General features: G+C 37.5%; 1 protein-coding gene across 1 annotated transcript in view; it reads right to left on the bottom strand.

Moving 5' to 3' along the window:
- Nucleotides 1-18,986, bottom strand: part of IRAK3 (interleukin 1 receptor associated kinase 3) — a 60,443-nt gene that overhangs the window by 15,234 nt on the left and 26,223 nt on the right. Inside the window, exons 6-8 of the mRNA XM_012444940.2 lie at nt 17,961-18,025; nt 6,749-6,863; nt 5,543-5,661 (exon numbers count right to left, since the gene is read on the bottom strand). Of these exons, the coding sequence (XP_012300363.2) occupies nt 5,543-5,661; nt 6,749-6,863; nt 17,961-18,025 (299 nt within the window). The remainder of the gene's footprint in view (nt 1-5,542; nt 5,662-6,748; nt 6,864-17,960; nt 18,026-18,986) is intronic.

The following is an 18,986-nucleotide window of genomic DNA, read 5'->3' as shown; positions in this document are numbered from 1 at the left end:
CTCCTCTCCTTCCAATTTCCCTGTCTCTGCCAATGACGCCATGCTCCCAGTAATCCCAGACTTTTAATTCCCTAAAAAGAACATGATGATTGGACTCACACAAACATGCAATGCAACCTCCCTTTCCCCTTCTGCAGCCATGAGACAGAAGCCAGTCACTAACCTCTGTAAGCCGCAGCTTTCTCCTCTATCAGACGGAGATAATATAACTATGATACCTGAACTCAGGCTTGCTGGGAGGATTACTAACAAGTTATTCAGCAGGCATTGATGTCAGATGAAAAGTCTCCGGCTCTCATTGAGCTCCCTCATCCGATTGCAGCCTATCTGCTACCCTTAAGGTATTAGTACCTACCATGCAGTAGACTAAACCGTGCTTTCTGTTGTCTTGGGCTCTCTTCATTTTGTTCCCCTCATCTTGAAAACACTCTCCCCTCCTTTATTTTTATCCAAATCCTCTCTGCAGCCAAAAGATTCACTTCCTCCAAGAACTTTTCACTCGACTGCTCTGAATTCCAGTGCTCCTCCTTTCTCCAAATTCCTACTGTACAGCCCCAGCTACATCATTTGGCACTTACAGGGAGACCTGATGTTTACTTGAGCATAATGTCGGGTCTGTAGAAGATACTAAGTAAATATTTGTTGGTATAATCAATCACATAAAGAGGATTTGAAACTGAGGGTAGCCTTAGACTACTCAGTATAGGAATGGTGAATATTTGACTCAAATGCTGCCAGTACATTTATTGTCCCAAACATTCTCTGTATTCTTGGCAGACATTAAAAATTTAGTTCAGAAAGCACCCACCATAGATTCTCTTTCAACCCTGCACAGGGGAAATCATTACCAATCAATCAGACATGAGACAACACTGACTTGTCATCACTGCTATGGAATCTTGCAGATGAGGTAAATGAGGCCCACAGGGTTGACGTGACTTGTTCCATGCAAAACCGCTTAATGGCAGGGCCGGAACTAACACCTAGCCCCACTCTTTTTCTGTTTGGTGCTCTTTTGATTTACTACAGTTAACTGAAGACAACATCTTTTTTTTCAGCTACTCATAAAAGACTAAGAGACTATTGGTTTCAAAGAGAAATGAAATGAGCTTTTATCTCCTTTTCCTTTAGCTGTATATAATTCCAGTGGCAAAATAAACTAATGTGCAAGTCACAAGATTTTAGGTCCACAGAAAAGAACTCTGAATAATGAGAGCTGGACCTAAATGGAGCTGGACCCCTATAACATGCTGGGCCCACCATATAGCAAGGGCTCAAGGACAGGTTGGATGAAGCACTTTGGGAGGCAGAAGAGTCTCACAGCGGGGAGGAGGTAATTACGGCTCATTGCCAAGCCTGGGCTGTGCTTTGAGTCTATCACCTCACTTCCTCCTCACAACCCTGGGAGGAGAGGCAGCACCATCACCCCAGTTCCAGATGAGGTAGGAGACCGAGCCTCAGGGGATTAAGCAACTTGCCCAACATCACAGTGCTAGAAAGTAACAGAGTCAGGATTTGTACTGAGATCTATGTGACCCAGGCAACACTCTAAACCCGTGATAAGAGACAGGGACAACAACGAGACTCTGTCTCAAAAAAAAAAGAAAAAAAAAGAAAAAGAAAAAAAAGAAATCTGGGTTCAGACCCAGATACTGCCTTTCTGTGGCCAGAGAGTGGCCAAAGGTTTTCTCACTTGCACATTCAGAGCCAACCAAGACAGTCTTAAGTTGACCTCTTGTTGCTTTCAAATTCTTTGACATTATACTTACCTATTTTTTGTACTGTGCTCTATACTCACAAGTCTAGGGACTGTTACAGGAGAATGTGACCCTGTATTCTCTTAAATCCTGGCCAAGCTTTACCCTGATCAGCTTCCAAATTAGGATGAGGTCAGATATGCTTAGGGAGGCACCTCCAGCGACCTGCCCACTATGAAGCAGGCTTTAGTCAAAGTTCTGAAATGCCTGTTTTTCTGGAACACCCTCTCCCCAGTCTTTTATCTGTCCTTCCCCTTCTTTACCTGCTACCCCAGCAATCTCATTGCAACCTCTACATCTTGGGTTTAAGCGATTTTCCTGTCTCAGCCTCTGGAGTATGTGGGACTATAGACACATGCTATGCCTGGCTGATTTTTTTTTTTTTTTTTGTATTTTTAGTAGAGATGAGATTTCACCATGTTGGCCAGGCTGTTCTCAAACTCCTGACCTCAAGTGATCCAGACACCTCAGCCTCCCAAAGTGCTAGGATTGTAAGTGCGCGCCACCACACCTGACCTGAACCCAGATTTCTGGTGCTCTTCCCACATCCGTATCCTCCCTCCTCCCAGCTGAAGACATGAGCACCATTTTACTTTGCTTTAGACAAAAGATGTTATTCACACTTTGGGCACCAGGCTGCTGAACAATAAACCTTCCAACTTTCATTTTAAAAACTATTTTAAAACCATGAAAATGACAAATTATCAAGCTTCTTTACTGATAGAATTAATGACAGAGAATGATTGAACTGATAACTTAAGGGTTTCATTTAATAACTTGAAATATCTTTTGAAACTTTTTCCAATTATTTGGCTTGAGATAGAAAGGTCTAATGCCAAGTTATTTTTTTATGTTTATGTTAGAGTACATTTTGTGTTATTGTTAGAGTAGAACATACTTCTTTAAATACAATCTAAAGAATATAAAGAAGTAAAAAAATAAGCCAATGAAAAATAAGCCACAGTTACTCCATCCAAATAAAGCGTTGTTGATATTTTGGTGTGTTTTACTTGTAATATTTTTTAATGCATGAATTTGTAGTTACACAAAGCTCTAATTATATATTATATGCTAGTTTAATTTGCTTTTTCCACTTAATCTCACTTTATATACATTGTTCCATGTTACTTCATACTATTAAAAACATAATTTAATAATGTCAAAGATTTAGGATAAAGTCTTCTGTCACTCATCAGTCTGAAGCCCAAATACGGAAAAGAAAATCAAGGTAACACCATCTTCCATTGTTCACTCCTCCAACAAAAACAGCCCTGAATTACTCAGGGAAAAGATCACTGTTTAACACAGATTTTGAGATGTCCTTTTCTGAGCCAATTATCAGAGCTGTGCAATAAAACTGCATCCCTCCTAGAAGCTGTCTTCCCTTACATAGATTTAGAAAATTATTATGACAAAGTCAGAAGAGGCAGGGATTTCAGACAGCTCAGTCCTAAAATCGCTGAGCTACACACAGAGGTACCAAGAATCAGGGAGGCCCAGGTTTAAAGCACAGTGGAGGATCCATTTTAAAGAGATTCAGGAGAATAATCTAGGTCAGCCAATCACATCTGGCTGAGCCTGCTGGGGACTGACTGTCATTACCATCTGACAGGTGTTCAGTGGCCCAAATGAACAGAGTTGGTCTCATTCCAGCTTCTAGAGAACAGGTGTGCACATCACCAAACACAAGGGGAAAATCTACTGTTATAGTTAGCACCAATTAACATCTTGCCTGGCAGGCTCAGCAGAAAGGCCAAGAGTTCAATGGCTGTGGAAGGGACTGATTTGCTATGGAACAGGCGGGGACACACTGATGAGCCTTGTGAAACCACAGTTCTCAAACGAATGTCCACAGTCATGGACCTCCATACCCTGACACATGCCTGTGTGGGCACATTCTATGGATGGTTTATAGTTAAGTCCTTGAACTCTTTGGAACACTCAGAAAGGTAACAATTGTCAGCAGCCCCATCACCAAGTAAAATATAAAATACATTGCTAGATGCATTTCAAGCCCTGTCTCTTCCATAACATTCTTGTCTCTGATCAGATCTCTCTGGGTACTCTGTATCTTTGTTACCTGTTGGGCATTCTGTCTAGCAGTGTTACTTCAGTGATTTTTATAGTTCTGCACATCCAGAAAAGTTCCTAGGATAGTGACCTGGAAGAACTGGCCTCCTGTTAAGTTGTGAGACCACCTAAGAGACTTTAGAACCTTTCGGTTTCCACCTATATCCTAGACAAGCTGCAGACTCTCACTAGAGCCCAGCTGGTCAAACCTATTTCTTCAGCCTCGTCAGCATCCCAGGCTCCATTCCAGTCCCTACTCACCACAGTCCTTATTCTTCTCTAGTATCACCTCACCTTATTTTCCAACCTTGTCTTTTCTTTTCCAACCAACCGACTTCTCTTGCTTTTGCTATATACTTGGCAATTCTTTACTCCGTTCCCCTGAACACATTATTGCCTCTACCAGGAATATTCTCTCCCCTTCTTTCAATCAATCCACTGCCCTGACCCACTTTTTCTAAGACTTGGCTTGGAACTCTCTAATGAGAAAAGCCCCTTTAGAACTAAGTAAAACCTAGAGTCTTTTCATATGAAGTTCATTTTATCAGAAAAACAAACAAGTAAGCTATCAGCTCCTCTTCTGCCCAAGTCAAAAGCATACTACAACTTTTTTTTTTTCAAGACACTGGGAAATGGTTCAGAAGCAGCAGCAACCTTTTAAATTCAGTCTTCCTTGATATTCAGCAAAGGTGTATTCATGTACTTTTGGACGGGTTCAAGATAAAGGGCAAATAGAAAAAAAAAATCACCACAGGGGGTTTGCTACAAGGGTATCTACTCTGTGTGAATGATTCTTTATGTCTAGAAGAAGAAATACAGGAGATGTTGCTTGTAACTCTCTCATGTCTCAAAATGAACACTGGGGTTGCTGCTCAGCTTGTCACAGGTTAATATATAAAGTTATGAGACAGCAGGCTCAGTAGCATGAGCAAGGCACTGGAGTCTCAAGGACAAAGAATTTTCATCGCTATTTACTACTGTCAGCTTGCTAGGAATCCCTAAGTTGCTTAATTTTTCTTTAAACTTCAGTTTTAAAAGAAAGTGAGATAAATACAGGTTCATTTCACAAAGTGCCATTAATAATTACTAAAATACAGATGCTTCTCAACTTATGAGGTGACATCCTGACAAACCCATGGTAAGTTGAAAATGCATTTAATATACCTAACCTACCAAACATCCTAGCTTAGCCCAGCTTACATTAAATGTGCTCAGAACACTTATATTAGCCTACAGCTAGGCAAAGTCATCTAGTGCAAAGGCTATTTTATAATAAAGTGTTGAGTACCTCATGCAATTTATCGCATACTGTACTGAAAGTGAAAAACAGAATGACTACATGGGGATACTCAAAGTTTGATTTCTACTTAGTACGTATCACTTTTGTGCCATTGTAAAGTCAAAAAAAAAAACATTTAGTTGAATCATCATAAATTGGGACCATCTGTACACAGAACTGTCTATCTTACATTGTTCATTAGTAATTCCCCAAAATAATGTAAACTCTCCTTTTGGCAACGTACATATAGCTTTTTAAATTTGGTAGACACATTTTCATTAATAAAAATGTAAGATTTTTAAATACCTAGATGAGAGTTCTTAACACACACACATACACACCAGGAGAACTACAACACACAATAGTGTGAAGTATGACTTACGTGTGAGGATAAAATAAGCTTTCAGGTATAACCTAAAGCTCTGGAATCATTTACCTTGATATGCTGCCACAGATGACCGAGCATGGTTGAATGTTGTGCAGGTAGTGAACGGCTTTGGATACTCCTATTAATATGCTGATTCGAATGTGCCAAGGGAGTGGGGCTGTACCACCCTAAAACGACAACAGCAATCGGTTTGGTTGCACTTTCTGAGTAAAAACTACCTATGTATTCATATGCAGACATACGCCAGAATAGAACCAGAAAGCAAGCTGGGGTCAGATGGGTGAATCAGTGCTTGGTTTTTCCAAAACCCATTTTTAATTCCAGATGGGTTTCCTTCTGCTACTGATGACAGTTCTAGGCCTCTTTATAGACAATGAAAATACTCAATACTTCTTAATATTAGCTTAATCAAAACATAGCTAGTAAGGTAACACTGCTTAAAAGTTCATTAAGTAAGATTTTTGAATTACTTGTGGTATGATAGTGTGAATAATTGAGATAATCTGCTTTTATTCTCATCCTAATTAAAACTTAACCTATTTGGAATCAATTTTTAAAATTAACCTCCAGAAACATCTTATGAGGGATCGTGGCATTTATTCAACTCCCTTCTCAATCTCTCTCCCCACCTCTCTCTTTTTTTTTTAGACAAGGTCTCACTTTGTGTCACCCAGGCTGGAGTACAGTGGCACAATCATAGCTCACGATAGCCTCCATCTCCCTGGGCTCAAGCAATCCTCCTGCCTCCACCTCTCAAGTAGCTGGGACAGGCATGTGCCACCATGCCCAGCAATTTACTTATTTATTTTTTTTAGTAGAGACCAGATCTTGCTATGCTGTCCAGCCTGCCTCTTCAGGGTCTGTGTCACTGTTATGGCTATCCTTTGTATTGAAGGATACTTTGTATAAAGTTATATAAATTAAAATAATCTAAGGAATAAGAGCAGTTGATGCCAACTCACTGGAGGTACAGAATCTAATATAATATAACATAGTTGCTAAAAGATGCTGGGTTCTTACTGTATAATGAGTAAAAACTCAACATGGTTGCACAAAACACTTTAACTCAGGTATTTACTCAGTCTTCTAAAAGTAAGAAATTAATCCAAGAAGTACTGCTTCCTTGGGAAACCCATCCTTGGCTTTCCCCTCATGCAAACACATCTTGCCTCCCAGCTCTCCCAGAAGGTTTCAGCAGCTCCCGCAGGGCTACAGGGGGTCAGAGGATCAGAGAGAATAATAGATAGAACTTACTACACACTGCAATCTGTCAAAAAGTGTTCCATTTCTCATGTATGGATAAACCAGACAGAACTTCTCAATCTCTGTGAAATATGTGGCCAACTCTAGTATGTTTGGATGGTGAAACCTTGAAACAAAAAATGGTTTAAAGCCATCAAATTGCTTATTCAGACAGGAAATGAACAACACTCTGGTGTGGGGGTAGTAAGGTGGGGTGGATAATAGGCCTAAAGCAGAATATAAATTCAGCCAGACACACTGGGCATAGGACACAGATTTGCTTTCCAAATTGGTCTAAAGAGTTCTAATGGATGGGCACAGTGGCTCACACCTGTGAGCCCAGCACTTTGGGAGGCTGAGGCTGGCGGATCACTTGAGGTCAGGAGTTTGAGACCAGCCTGGCCAACATGATGAAACCCCGTTTCTACTAAAGATACAAAAGTTAGCTGGGCATGGTGGCGAACGCCTGGTTACCTCAGCTACTCTGGAGGCTGAGGCAGGAGAATTGATTGAACTGGGAGGTGGAGGTTGCAGTGAGCCGAGGTCACACCACTGCACTCCAGCCTGGGTGACAAGAGAGATACTCCGCCTCAAAAAAAAAAAGTTCTGGCAAATACTAGTTACTCTTTTTGATAGACTGTAATCATGTAAATATAGATAAAATATCCAAATATGAGGCAGAAAATTATAGAAAATAAAGATTTGTGATGTTGGAAACTTTATAAAAGATAGACAACACTATTCAATATCAACATATTTTTATCAATATGAAAGACAACATGACTTATTTATTAAGTAAAAACAGTGCAACTAAAATTGTTCGTTTGATTTATTTGAGTATATAAGTTAAAGTCACCAAAACATAAGAATAAAGACCATTTTCATTCATCCTTTTATTGAGCACTACTATGTCAGGTACTGTGCCAGGTACCAGTTACATAGCTGAAAAGAGACATCAGTGTCTTCGCAAAGCTTGCATTATTATCTAAATCCATATGACTAGTAATGTTTGCTGTTGAGAACATATCATTGATTTTAAATCACAGATTTCTATGTCAGTGTAGTATACATTTCTCAGGCTTTTTTTTCTCTAATAATCATTTATTAGCTTATTAACAAAAACTCAATTCCTCGATTATATGTGCCATCACTATGAACCCAAGTAACAACAATGAAATATAAAACGTGCAATTCATACATACCGTGAACTCAGTTTAATTCAAAAATTATTTATGGAATACCTACTATGTTCTGGGCAGGCTTGGGGACATTAAAATAAATCTGTAAAAAAGATTCTATTTATAAAAGCCTGTTATTAATTTCTGCAGTAGCAAAATTTTCCTATAAACATACACACTCTCATATATATATATATAGTGTTTATGTTGTGGAGGGGATGGAAGAGTTCTATTTCCTTTTATTCTTTTTACTTCAAGGAAGTAAGCGTGTGTCTGTGTGTGTGTGTACATATAAATATACACACAGAGAGAAGATTTTATTTTTAAATATATCAAAGTCTTCGGTGAAACAAGATCACTACACCTATTATGATTCTGACCATATCTATAAAATGAAAAGCAATGGATTGAAAGGAAATTGAGTTAGTGTATTTAACAGCTGTGTGCACCTGGTTGGTTCTCTTGCAACTTAGAACAATTCAGAGAGATGAATCTTTTGGAAGGCAGTAGATAGTGGACATCAGATGGATACAGCCATGGCCTGGTGCTCTACTTTCTTGCTCAGAGAGGAGAAAAGACCATGTGCTTATTTTTAAGTATTACTGATCAAGCACAAAAACAGATACTTTAGAGGTCTAAGGTATGGAACATGGAGATACCCTGGAGAAAGTTTGCTGGTTTTGTGCCTACGGACTCATGCCACCCAACCTTTTGCTACAAAATTTTAAATCAGTAGGGTTTTAGATTATATACATCAGAAGGTTAACAGATCTGATACCTTCTAAAATCAGTTCAGCAAACATTCTGAGTGCCTTGTGCAGACAAAGTGATGCACGCCCCATGGTGTGGTAGAGTAAACAGACTTGAACAACTAACCTGGGTTAGACTCTCTGGTCATTTTACTGGCTGTGTTAACTTGGGCAAGTTATTTAAGTGCACTGAGACTGTTCCTTTAACTGTAATCAGTAATTAGAACTACCTATTTCCAAGGTTCTGCAGAAAATTAAATTACTGCTGTAGGTCTTTTAGTACACTTAGGAAAAAAAAAAAAAAGAAAATTAAATAAAAGGTTAAGCCAAAAACCAGGTCCTCAAAAATTATTAGCTTTTTCCCATTCCCTTGAGAAAGAAGAGAAAAAAGAAATGAGAAGGCATATTCTATGGAGTTTACAATTCTGTTTAAGGTAATTCCCTTAACATTAAACTAAAGAAACCTCATCCTTCAGGTCTCAGCTTAGATATTGCTTCTACCAAGAAACCCATTCTGCTACCCATCCCCCAAGTTATCATTTCCTCCTCTGTGCCCTGTGTTTCCTCATCTTATCACTTAATTAGTCTATTGAAATTGTCTGTTTACTTAGGGACTTCTATCCCAATCCCATTTCTGATAGTACATTCTTTTTTTTTTTTTATTGCATTTTAGGTTTTGGGGTACATGTGGAAAACATGCAAGGTTGTTGCATATGTGCATATGTGGCAGTGTGATTTGCTGCCTTCCTCCCCTTCACCTATGTCTGGCATTTCTCCCCATGCTATCCCTCCCCAACTCCCCACGCCCCCTCGCTGTCCCCCCACTCCCCCCAACAGACCCCAGTGTATAGTGCTCCCCTCCCTGTGTCCATGTGTTCTCATTGTTCAACACCCTCCTATGAGTGAGAACATGTGGTGTTTGATTTTGTGTTCTTGTGTCAGTTTGCTGAGAATGATGGTTTCCAGGTTCATCCATGCCCCTATAAAGGACGCAAACTCATCGTTTTTGATGGCTGCATAATATTCCATGGTGTATATGTGCCACATTTTTCCTGTCCAGTCTATCATCGATGGGCATTTGGGTTGGTTCCAGGTCTTTGCTATTGTAAACAGTGCTGCAGTGAACATTCGTGTGCATGTGTCCTTATAATAGAACGATCTATAATCCTTTGGATATATGCCCAGTAATGGGATTGCTGGGTCAAATGGAATTTCTATTTCTAGGTCCTTGAGGAATCGCCACACTGTCTTCCACAATGGTTGAACTAATTTACACTCCCACCAACAGTGTAAAAGTGTTCCTATTTCTCCACATCCTCTCCAGCATCTGTTGTCTCCAGATTTTTTAATGATCACCATTCTAACTGGCGTGAGATGGTATCTCAACGTAGTTTTGATTTGCATTTCTCTAATGACCAGTGATGATGAGCATTTTTTCATATGCTTGTTGGCCTCATGTATGTCTTCTTTTGTAAAGTATCTGTTCATATCCTTCGCCCATTTTTGAATGGGCTTCTTTGTTTTTTTCTTGTAAATCTGTTTTAGCTCGTTGTAATTTCTGGATATTAGCCCTTTGTCAGACAGGTAGGCTGCAAAAATTTTTTCCCATTCTGTTGGTTGCCGATTCACTCTATTGACTGTTTCTTTTGCCGTGCAGAAGCTGTGGAGTTTGATTAGGTCCCATTTGTCTATTTTGGCTTTTGTTGCCAATGCTTTTGGTGTTTTGGTCATAAAGTCCTTGCCTACGCCTATGTCCTGAATGGTTTTGCCTAGGTTTCCTTCTAGTGTTTTTATGGTGTTAGGTCTTATGTTTAAGTCTTTAATCCATCTGGAGTCAATTTTAGTGTAAGGTGTCAGGAAGGGGTCGAGTTTCTGCTTTCTGCATATGGCTAGCCAGTTTTCCCACCACTTATTGAACAGGGAATCCTTTCCCCATTGCTTGTTTTTGTCAGGTTTGTCAAAGATCGGGTGGTTGTAGATATGTTGTGCCGTCGCCTCCGATGCCTCTGTTCTGTTCCATTGGTCTATATCTCTGTTTTGGTACCAGTACCATGCTGTTTTGATTACTGTAGCCTTGTAGTAGAGTTTGATGTCCGGTAGGATTCATTCCGGGGATGCAAGGCTGGTTCAATATATGCAAGTCTATAAATGTAATTCACCACATAAACAGAACCAAAGACAAAAACCACATGATTATCCCAATTGATGCAGAGAAGTCCTTCGACAAAATTCAGCAGCCCTTTATGCTAAAAACTCTCAATAAACTCGGTATCGATGGGACGTATCTCAAAATAATAAAAGCTATTTATGACAAACTGACAGCCAATATCATAATGAATGGGCAAAAACTGGAAGCATTCCCTTTGAAATCGGGCACTAGACAAGGATGCCCTCTCTCACCACACCTATTCAATATAGTACTGGAAGTTCTAGCCAGAGCAATCAGGCAAGAAAAAGAAATAAAGGGTATTCAATTAGGAAAGGAGGAAGTCAAATTGTCTCTATTTGCAGACGACATGATTGTATATCTAGAAGACCCCATTATCTCAGCCCAAAATCTCCTGAAACTGATAAGCAACTTCAGCAAAGTCTCAGGATACAAAATCAATGTGCAAAAATCACAAGCATTCCTATACACCAATAACAGACTTAAAGAGAACCAAATGAAGAACGAACTGCCATTCACAATTGCTACAAAGAGAATAAAATACCTAGGAATACAACTAACAAGGAACGTAAAGGACCTCTTCAAGGAGAACTACAAACCACTGCTCAATGAAATAAGAGAGGACACAAACAGATGGAGAAACATTCCATGTTCATGGTTAGGAAGAATTAATATCGTGAAAATGGCCATACTGCCCAAAGTAATTTACAGATTCAACGCTATCCCCATGAAGCTACCAATGACCTTCTTCACAGAACTGGAAAAAACCACCTTAAACTTCATATGGAACCAAAAGAGAGCCCGCATAGTCAAGTCAATTCTAAGCAAAAAGAACAAAGCGGGAGGCATCACACTACCGGACATCAAACTCTGACAGTACATTCTAAGAGGAGAAAGCTACATCTGCCTTAGTCATATCTGAGAAGATGATTTAGAAAATAACTTGCATCTTATGGAAAAAGTAGGATCTATCTCAGTTTCCTCTTCTGCAAAATGGAGATAATAGAAGAATTTATCTCACTGGATGGTCATGAGGATTAATGAATTAACACACGTAAAGCACTTGAAATAGTGCCTAACACAAAATAAACAGTACCAAAATAAATAATGATACCCCAGGAATAGTCAAAATTATAAAATTGTTAATTCTCTCTAGATTAATCTATAAAGTTATTAAAATTCCATTAAAAATACCAATAGAGTTTTTTAAGTCCAGACAAGTTGTTGTTGTGTTTCATAGAAAATACCTCACCAGACAAACAAATGGATCAGATAAATAAATGTAAAAAAATGAAACCATGAAACTATTGGAAAAAAATGGAAGAATTATTTTATTAGGTTGCTGCAAAAATTATCACAGTTTTGGCCATTAAATGTAATGTTTACATTACTTTTAACATTGATAAACTCTGATAAACTTAACTATAGTAAAACCATTTCTACATGTCAAAACTGTAATAAGCAAAGACGAAGTGACAGTATGGTAAAAAATTATTTGTATCTCATAACATAAAAACAGGCAGATTTTCTAATGGGAATTATAAAATGTTCAAACCATTAAGAAAAAGACCAACAGCCTAATTTTTAAAAATAGGTGAGAAATATTATCAGATACTTCATAGAAAATAAAATATATCTCATCAGATACTTCATTGGAAATAAAATATATCTCTTAAATGTATAAAAGCATTATTAATATCACTCAGAAAAATTGATATTATGAGACTTGTTTTTTTGAGAGGCCATAAATAAATAAAATGTAAATGAAAAAGGAGACATTACAAATGATACTACAGAAACACGAAAGATCACAAGAGACTATTAGGAACTATTGTATGCCAACACTCTGGAAAACTTAGAAGAAATGGATTGATTCCTAGAAACATACAATCTGCTATGACTGAATCATGAAGAAATAGAAAACTTAAACAGACTATTAACAATTAAGGAGATTGATTCAATAATCAAAAGCCTTCCAACAAAGAAAAGTCCAGGACCATAGAGCTTCTGGGTAACCTCTAACAAGCATTTTAAAAAGAATTAATACTAATCCTTGTCAAACTCTTTTACAAAATTAAAGAGGAGGGAACACTGTCGAACTTATTTTATTAGGCCAGCATTACCCTCATACCAAAGCCAGATAAGACACAATGAGAAAAAGTTATAGGCCAATATCCCTGATGACCATAGATACAAAAATCCTCAACAAAATACTAGCAAGGCAAATTCAACAGAACACTTTTTATTTGTTTGTTTTTGGAGATCAAATCTTGCTCTGCCACCCAGTCTGGAGTGCAGTGGTGTGATCTCAGCTCATTGCAACCTCTTCCTCCCAGGTACAAGCAATTCGTGTGCCTCAGCTTCTCTAGTAGCTAGGATTACCAGCGTGTGCCACCACACTCAGCTAATTTTTACATATTTAGTTACAGATGGGTTTCATCATGTTGACCAGACTGGTCTTGAACTCCTGACCTCAGGTGATCTGCCCTCCCTGGCCTCCCAAAGTGCTGGGATTACAAGCGTGAGCCACTGTGCCCAGCCTTCAACAGAACATTAATAGGATGATATTCCATAGTCAAACAGGACTTCTCCCTTGAGAAGCAAGGATGGTTCAACATGTACAAATCTATAATGATACACCATATTAACAGACTGAAGGATAAAAATCATATAATCATCTCGACAAATGCAAAAGCATTTGACAAAATTCAACACCTTTCCTAATAAAAACTCTCAACAAATTAGGTATAGAAGGAATGTATCTCAACATAATAAATGCCATATATGACAAACCCACAGCTAACATTGTACCTAACAGTGTAAAGCTGAATATTTTTCCTCTAAGATCAGAAAAAAGACAAGGGTGCCCACTCTTGACATTTCTATTTAACATAGAGCTGGAAGTCCTAGCCAGAGCAATTAGGCAATAAAAAGAAATAAACGGCATCCTAATTGGAAAGGTGGAATTTAAATTGGCTCTGTCTGCAGATGACATGATGAAATCCCAAAAGACTTCACCAAAAAACTGTTAGAACTAATAAACAAATTCAGAACAGTTGCATAATACAAAATCAACATATAAAAATCAATTACATGTCTATAGGCTAACAATGAACAATCTGAAAAGGAAATTAAGAAAATGATCTTATTTACAACAACATTAAAAAGAACAAGACTCTTAGAAATAAATTTAATCAAGGAGGTGAAAATTCTGTGCACTAACAAACTATAAGACATTGATGCAAGAAACTGAAGAAGACATAAATAAATGGAAAGATACCTTACATACATATTAATCTTCCAATTCAAAAAACATTACATACATGAATTGGAAGAAAATAATATTGTTAAAATGTCCATACTACTCAAAGTGATCTACACATTCAGTGCAATTTCTATCAAAATTCCAATGAAGTTCTTCACAGAAATAGAAGAAAAAATGCCAAAATTTATATAGAACCACAAAAGACTCAAAACAGTAAAAGTGAGTTTAAGAAAGAAGAACAAAGCCAGACACATTCACTTCCTAATTTCAAACTATATTATAAAGCTACAGTAATCAAAACAGTATGGCACTGTCATAAAAACAGACTCTGACCAATGGAATAGAATTTTAAAAAAAAACACAGAAATAAACCTACATATGTATCATCAGCTAATCTTTGAAAAGGGCACCAAGAATATACAATGGAAAAAGAAAAGTATCTTCAATAAATGGTGTTGGGAAAACAATATAAAATTGGACCTTTGTCTTATACCATATACAAAAATTAACTCAAAATGGATTAAAGACTTAAATGTAAGATCTGAAACCATACAAATCTAGAAGAAAACACAGGGAAAATTTTCCTTGACATTGGTCTTGGCAATAATTTTTTGGCTATGACACCAAAAGCATAGGAAACAAAAGCAAAAATAAACAAGTGGAACTACATCAAACTAAAAAGCTTCTGCACAGCAAAGGAAACAATCAACAAAATGAAAAGGCAACCTATAGAAAGGGAAAAAATATTTGCAAACCATATATCTAATAAGGGGTTAATATACAAAATATATAAGGAACTCATACAACTTAATAGCAAAAAAAAAAAAAAGCAAATAACCTGATAAAAATGGGCAAATGACCCAAAGAGATAGTTTTTCAAAGAAGACATACCAACGACTAACAAGTATATGAAAAGATGCTCAACATCAATAATCATCAGAAAAATGCAAGTCAAAACCACAGTGAGATATCACCTCACACTTGTTAGGATGGCTGTTATCAAAAAGACAAGTGATACAAGAGTTGGCGAGGGTATGGAGAAAAAGAGGTGCTTGTCTCCTATTGGTGGGAATGTAAAGTGGTACAGCTATGGTGGAGGTTCCTTAAAAAACTAAAAATACAACAACCATATGATCCAACAATCCCACTTCTGGGCATGGATTAGTCCATTTTCATGATGCTATTAAAGACATATCTGAGACTGGGAAATTTATAAGAGGTTTAATGGACTTACAGCTCCATATGGTTGGGGATGCCCCACAATCATGGTGGAAGGCAAAAAACACATCTCACAAGGCAGCAGACAAAAGAATAGAGCATCTGCAGGTTAACTCCCCTTTTAAAAACCATCGGATTTCGTGAGACTTACTCAGTATCACAAGAACAGTATGGGAGAAACTGCCCCCATGACTCAATTATCTCCCACAAGGTCCCTCCCACAACACATGAGAACTATGGGAGTATATTTAAGATGAGATTTGGGTGGGGACACAAAGCCAAATCATACCAGGATAAGTATGTAAAAGAAATAAAATCAAGGTCAAGAGATCGAGACCATCCTGGTCAACATGGTGAAACCCCGTCTCTACTAATACAAAAAATTAGCTGGGCACGGTGGCGCGTGCCTGTAATCCCAGCTACACAGGAGGCTGAGGCAGGAGAATTGCCTGAATCCAGGAGGCGGAGGTTGCGGTGAGCCGAGATCGCGCCATTGCACTCCAGCCTGGGTATCATGAGCGAAACTCCGTCTCAAAAAAAAAAAAAAAAAAAAAAAAAAAAAAAAAAAAAAGAAATAAAATCAGTATCTCAAAGAGATATGTGTACTTTCATATTTAATGCAACATTATTCACAGTAGCCAAGACATAGACACAACTTAAATGTCCATTGACAGATGAATGGATAAAGAATAAAGCAAGTGTGATACACGCGCGTGCACGCACATATACACAAATATTATTCAGCCATAAAAAGAAGAAAATCCTGCCATTTCCAACAACATGGATGAACCTGGAGGACATTATGCTAAGTGAAATAAGCCAGACACAGAAGACAAATACTGCATGATCTCACTCATATGTGGAATCTAAAATAGCCAAACATAGAGAAGCAGAGAGTAGAACAATGGTTACTAAGGGCTGGCGGTAGGGGGGTGGGGGCGGGGAAATAGAGAGATGTTGATCAAAGCAGACAAATTTTCCATTGCACAATGAACACGTTCTGGGGATCTAAAGTACAGCATGGGTGATGATGGATGTATTAATTAATTTGATTGTGGTAATCATTAGACAATGTGTATATACCGTATATCAAATCATCACATTGTACATATTAATATATACAATTTATATTTGTCAATTAAATATTTTTTCAAAAGCCACACTGATAAACTATTTCCACCTATCAGATTGGCAAAAATTAAGAGGTAAGAATAAATACTAGGTTGGCAACAATGGGAAACCAGGAACTCATATATGACTGCTTTGAAAGTAAATTGGTATAACTTATATTGGAGGAAAATTTGGTACGATAAAATGCACATAACCATTTGATACTATAATTTTATTTATGATATTTATTTTACAGATATACTCAAGTATAAAATAACATATATACAAGATTTTCTTGTTGCAATATTATCTTCAAATAATAAAATATTAAAACAAATCTAAGAAACCATCAACAGGGGAATGGTTCCGTAAACTATAACATGAACAATGTGTTCATGCTACCTCTTGTGTTAAAGGAGCAAAATGAGAAAACAAAATATGTATTTGCCTACACACAAAATATCTCTGGAAATATATACAAGAAACTGATAATACTGTTGCCTTGGAAAGATCAGCTGGGTGGCTAGATGATAATCGTGGGAGAAAATCTTTTCTTGGTCTATCCTTTTGCGCTTTTCAAATTTTGCAATGTTTGAATCTTACTTTCATAAGCAAATAAATAAAACTTACATGTAAAAACTTTTTTTTTTTGAGACGGAGTTTCGCTCTTGTTACCCAGGCTGGAGTGCAATGGCGCAATCTCGGCTCACCGCGACCTCCGCCTCCTGGGTTCAAGCAATTCTCCTGCCTCAGCCTCCCGACATGTAAAAACTTTTTACTACTACAATTTTAGATTTCATTTTTTTATTGACTAAGTGATATGTAAGCTTTTATGATTAGCCTCTACTATTTTGATTTCTGGTCTTCGGTATAAAAGAAAATGGACTGAGTATAATGCCTTATTTTGTCACCTTCCTCCCTGCCTCTCCACTTCACATCTTGGTTAAGAAAAGACCTGAAAAGAATGTTTCCTATTTGTAAAGGGTGACAAGTGAACTCTACAGGGTTAGAGGCCTTTGATGAGGAAGGCTACACAGCTGCAGATAGGACTATATATGAAAATGAAGTCATTTCAATTTGTCTCCAAAGACTCTCAGACTTAAGAGTGAATTTCCAGAAAATAATATGCACAGCAAAAGGTCTTGATTTCTTTGTCTAAAACTCTCTTCCTAAATAGAGTTATACTGATGAAACAGCTTCTAGACTGGAATGTCTCTAAGGAAGAGGGAAAATGGTGAAATATAGACCATTCTAATGCTCTAAGAATTACTATTCAGCCATGTTAGTCACACATGATTTAACCCACTTCCTTGTGACAGTTTCCTCTTAAAATATGTTCAAGTGAATTATGTAAATGATCTATTTTAGAATGTACTTTAAGGAATATACTAAAGCAGATGTCAAAATTTATCCAAAGTTCTAACATCCGACCCAGATTTATTACATGTCACGCCAAGCACTGTGCTGTAAAATTAAAGATGAACAGAGATGAAACCCAGGCACGAGGAAGAGGAAATTCCAGAGAAAACATACTCACAGCAGTAAAACTTCAAGCTCAGATAAAAATCTCTTCCAATGCTTCTTACATTGCATTTTTTTCTCCTAAATATACAGAAAGACAACAATAAAACTAAGAAAAGGATCTCCGTCTCTGGGATTCTTAACCCTATTCTTAAATATAGGGGTCTATAGTCTCCCTAAATTAGATGAACTTTTTGGTGTAAATGCATATAAAAACTTTTCTGGGGAGAGCATCTTTACATCAGATTTTCAAAAGTCCGTTAGCCCCCCAAAAAATCTAGAACCACTGTTCTTGAATTAAAAGTTTTTCATGCAATGGATCACCTTGCTAAACTCTTTCATCATATTTTGCACACATCTACACAGATTCAAAAACATTCAATGTATTCAAAGACAGTCCCATAACATTTAGAACCTCCCCACTTGATCTGATAAAGAATCCGATTTGTGTTATTTCTATTCTGCTGTAAAATTTCACTAATTTGGTGTTTATGACTTGGGTTATTTGGATAGGTCAGTTCAAGTTTACCTTTGCATTAATTTTGAAAAGATGGGCTTACTAAGCAAATAAAAATATAACTCCTTACTTCCAAGAAGCTTTAGAAGACAGCCCAGAGCCTGACACATGAATACTGGATAAATTAATAAAATTGAATAAATTAGTTTGATAATATTGTACAGAGCATCTACTCTGTTCCTGGCACCGTTCTTGATGCCTTCATACATCTTTGGTCATTGCATGTCTCTGCATCTCAGGTTTCTAACTTCTACCAATAAAAGAGTTACATTAAGTATGCTCCTAGGTCTCACCAGTTGTAACATTCTATCATTTGCAAATTGCTAGAGAAAGGGGAGTTTCGGAGGTCTGCCCTCAGGAATAAAAAGAGGGAAATTCAATAGGAATTTTGGAAACTATTTTCCAAATTGAGCCAGGAAGTCAGAAACAATAAATCAGCCTAAAAAACATTTTCAATGACCATTTTATCAGAATTTACATTTTACAAGACCATTGTTCCAGGAGCTAGGTGGGTTAGATTTTCGG

This window comes from Aotus nancymaae, unplaced genomic scaffold, assembly GCF_030222135.1.
Source record: "Aotus nancymaae isolate 86718 unplaced genomic scaffold, 86718_ANA_hifiasm-v0.15.2.pri h1tg000016l, whole genome shotgun sequence".
Lineage (NCBI taxonomy): Eukaryota > Metazoa > Chordata > Mammalia > Primates > Aotidae > Aotus > Aotus nancymaae.
The sequence above is the reverse complement of the archived record's forward strand: the minus strand, read 5'-3'. Positions and strand labels throughout refer to the sequence as shown.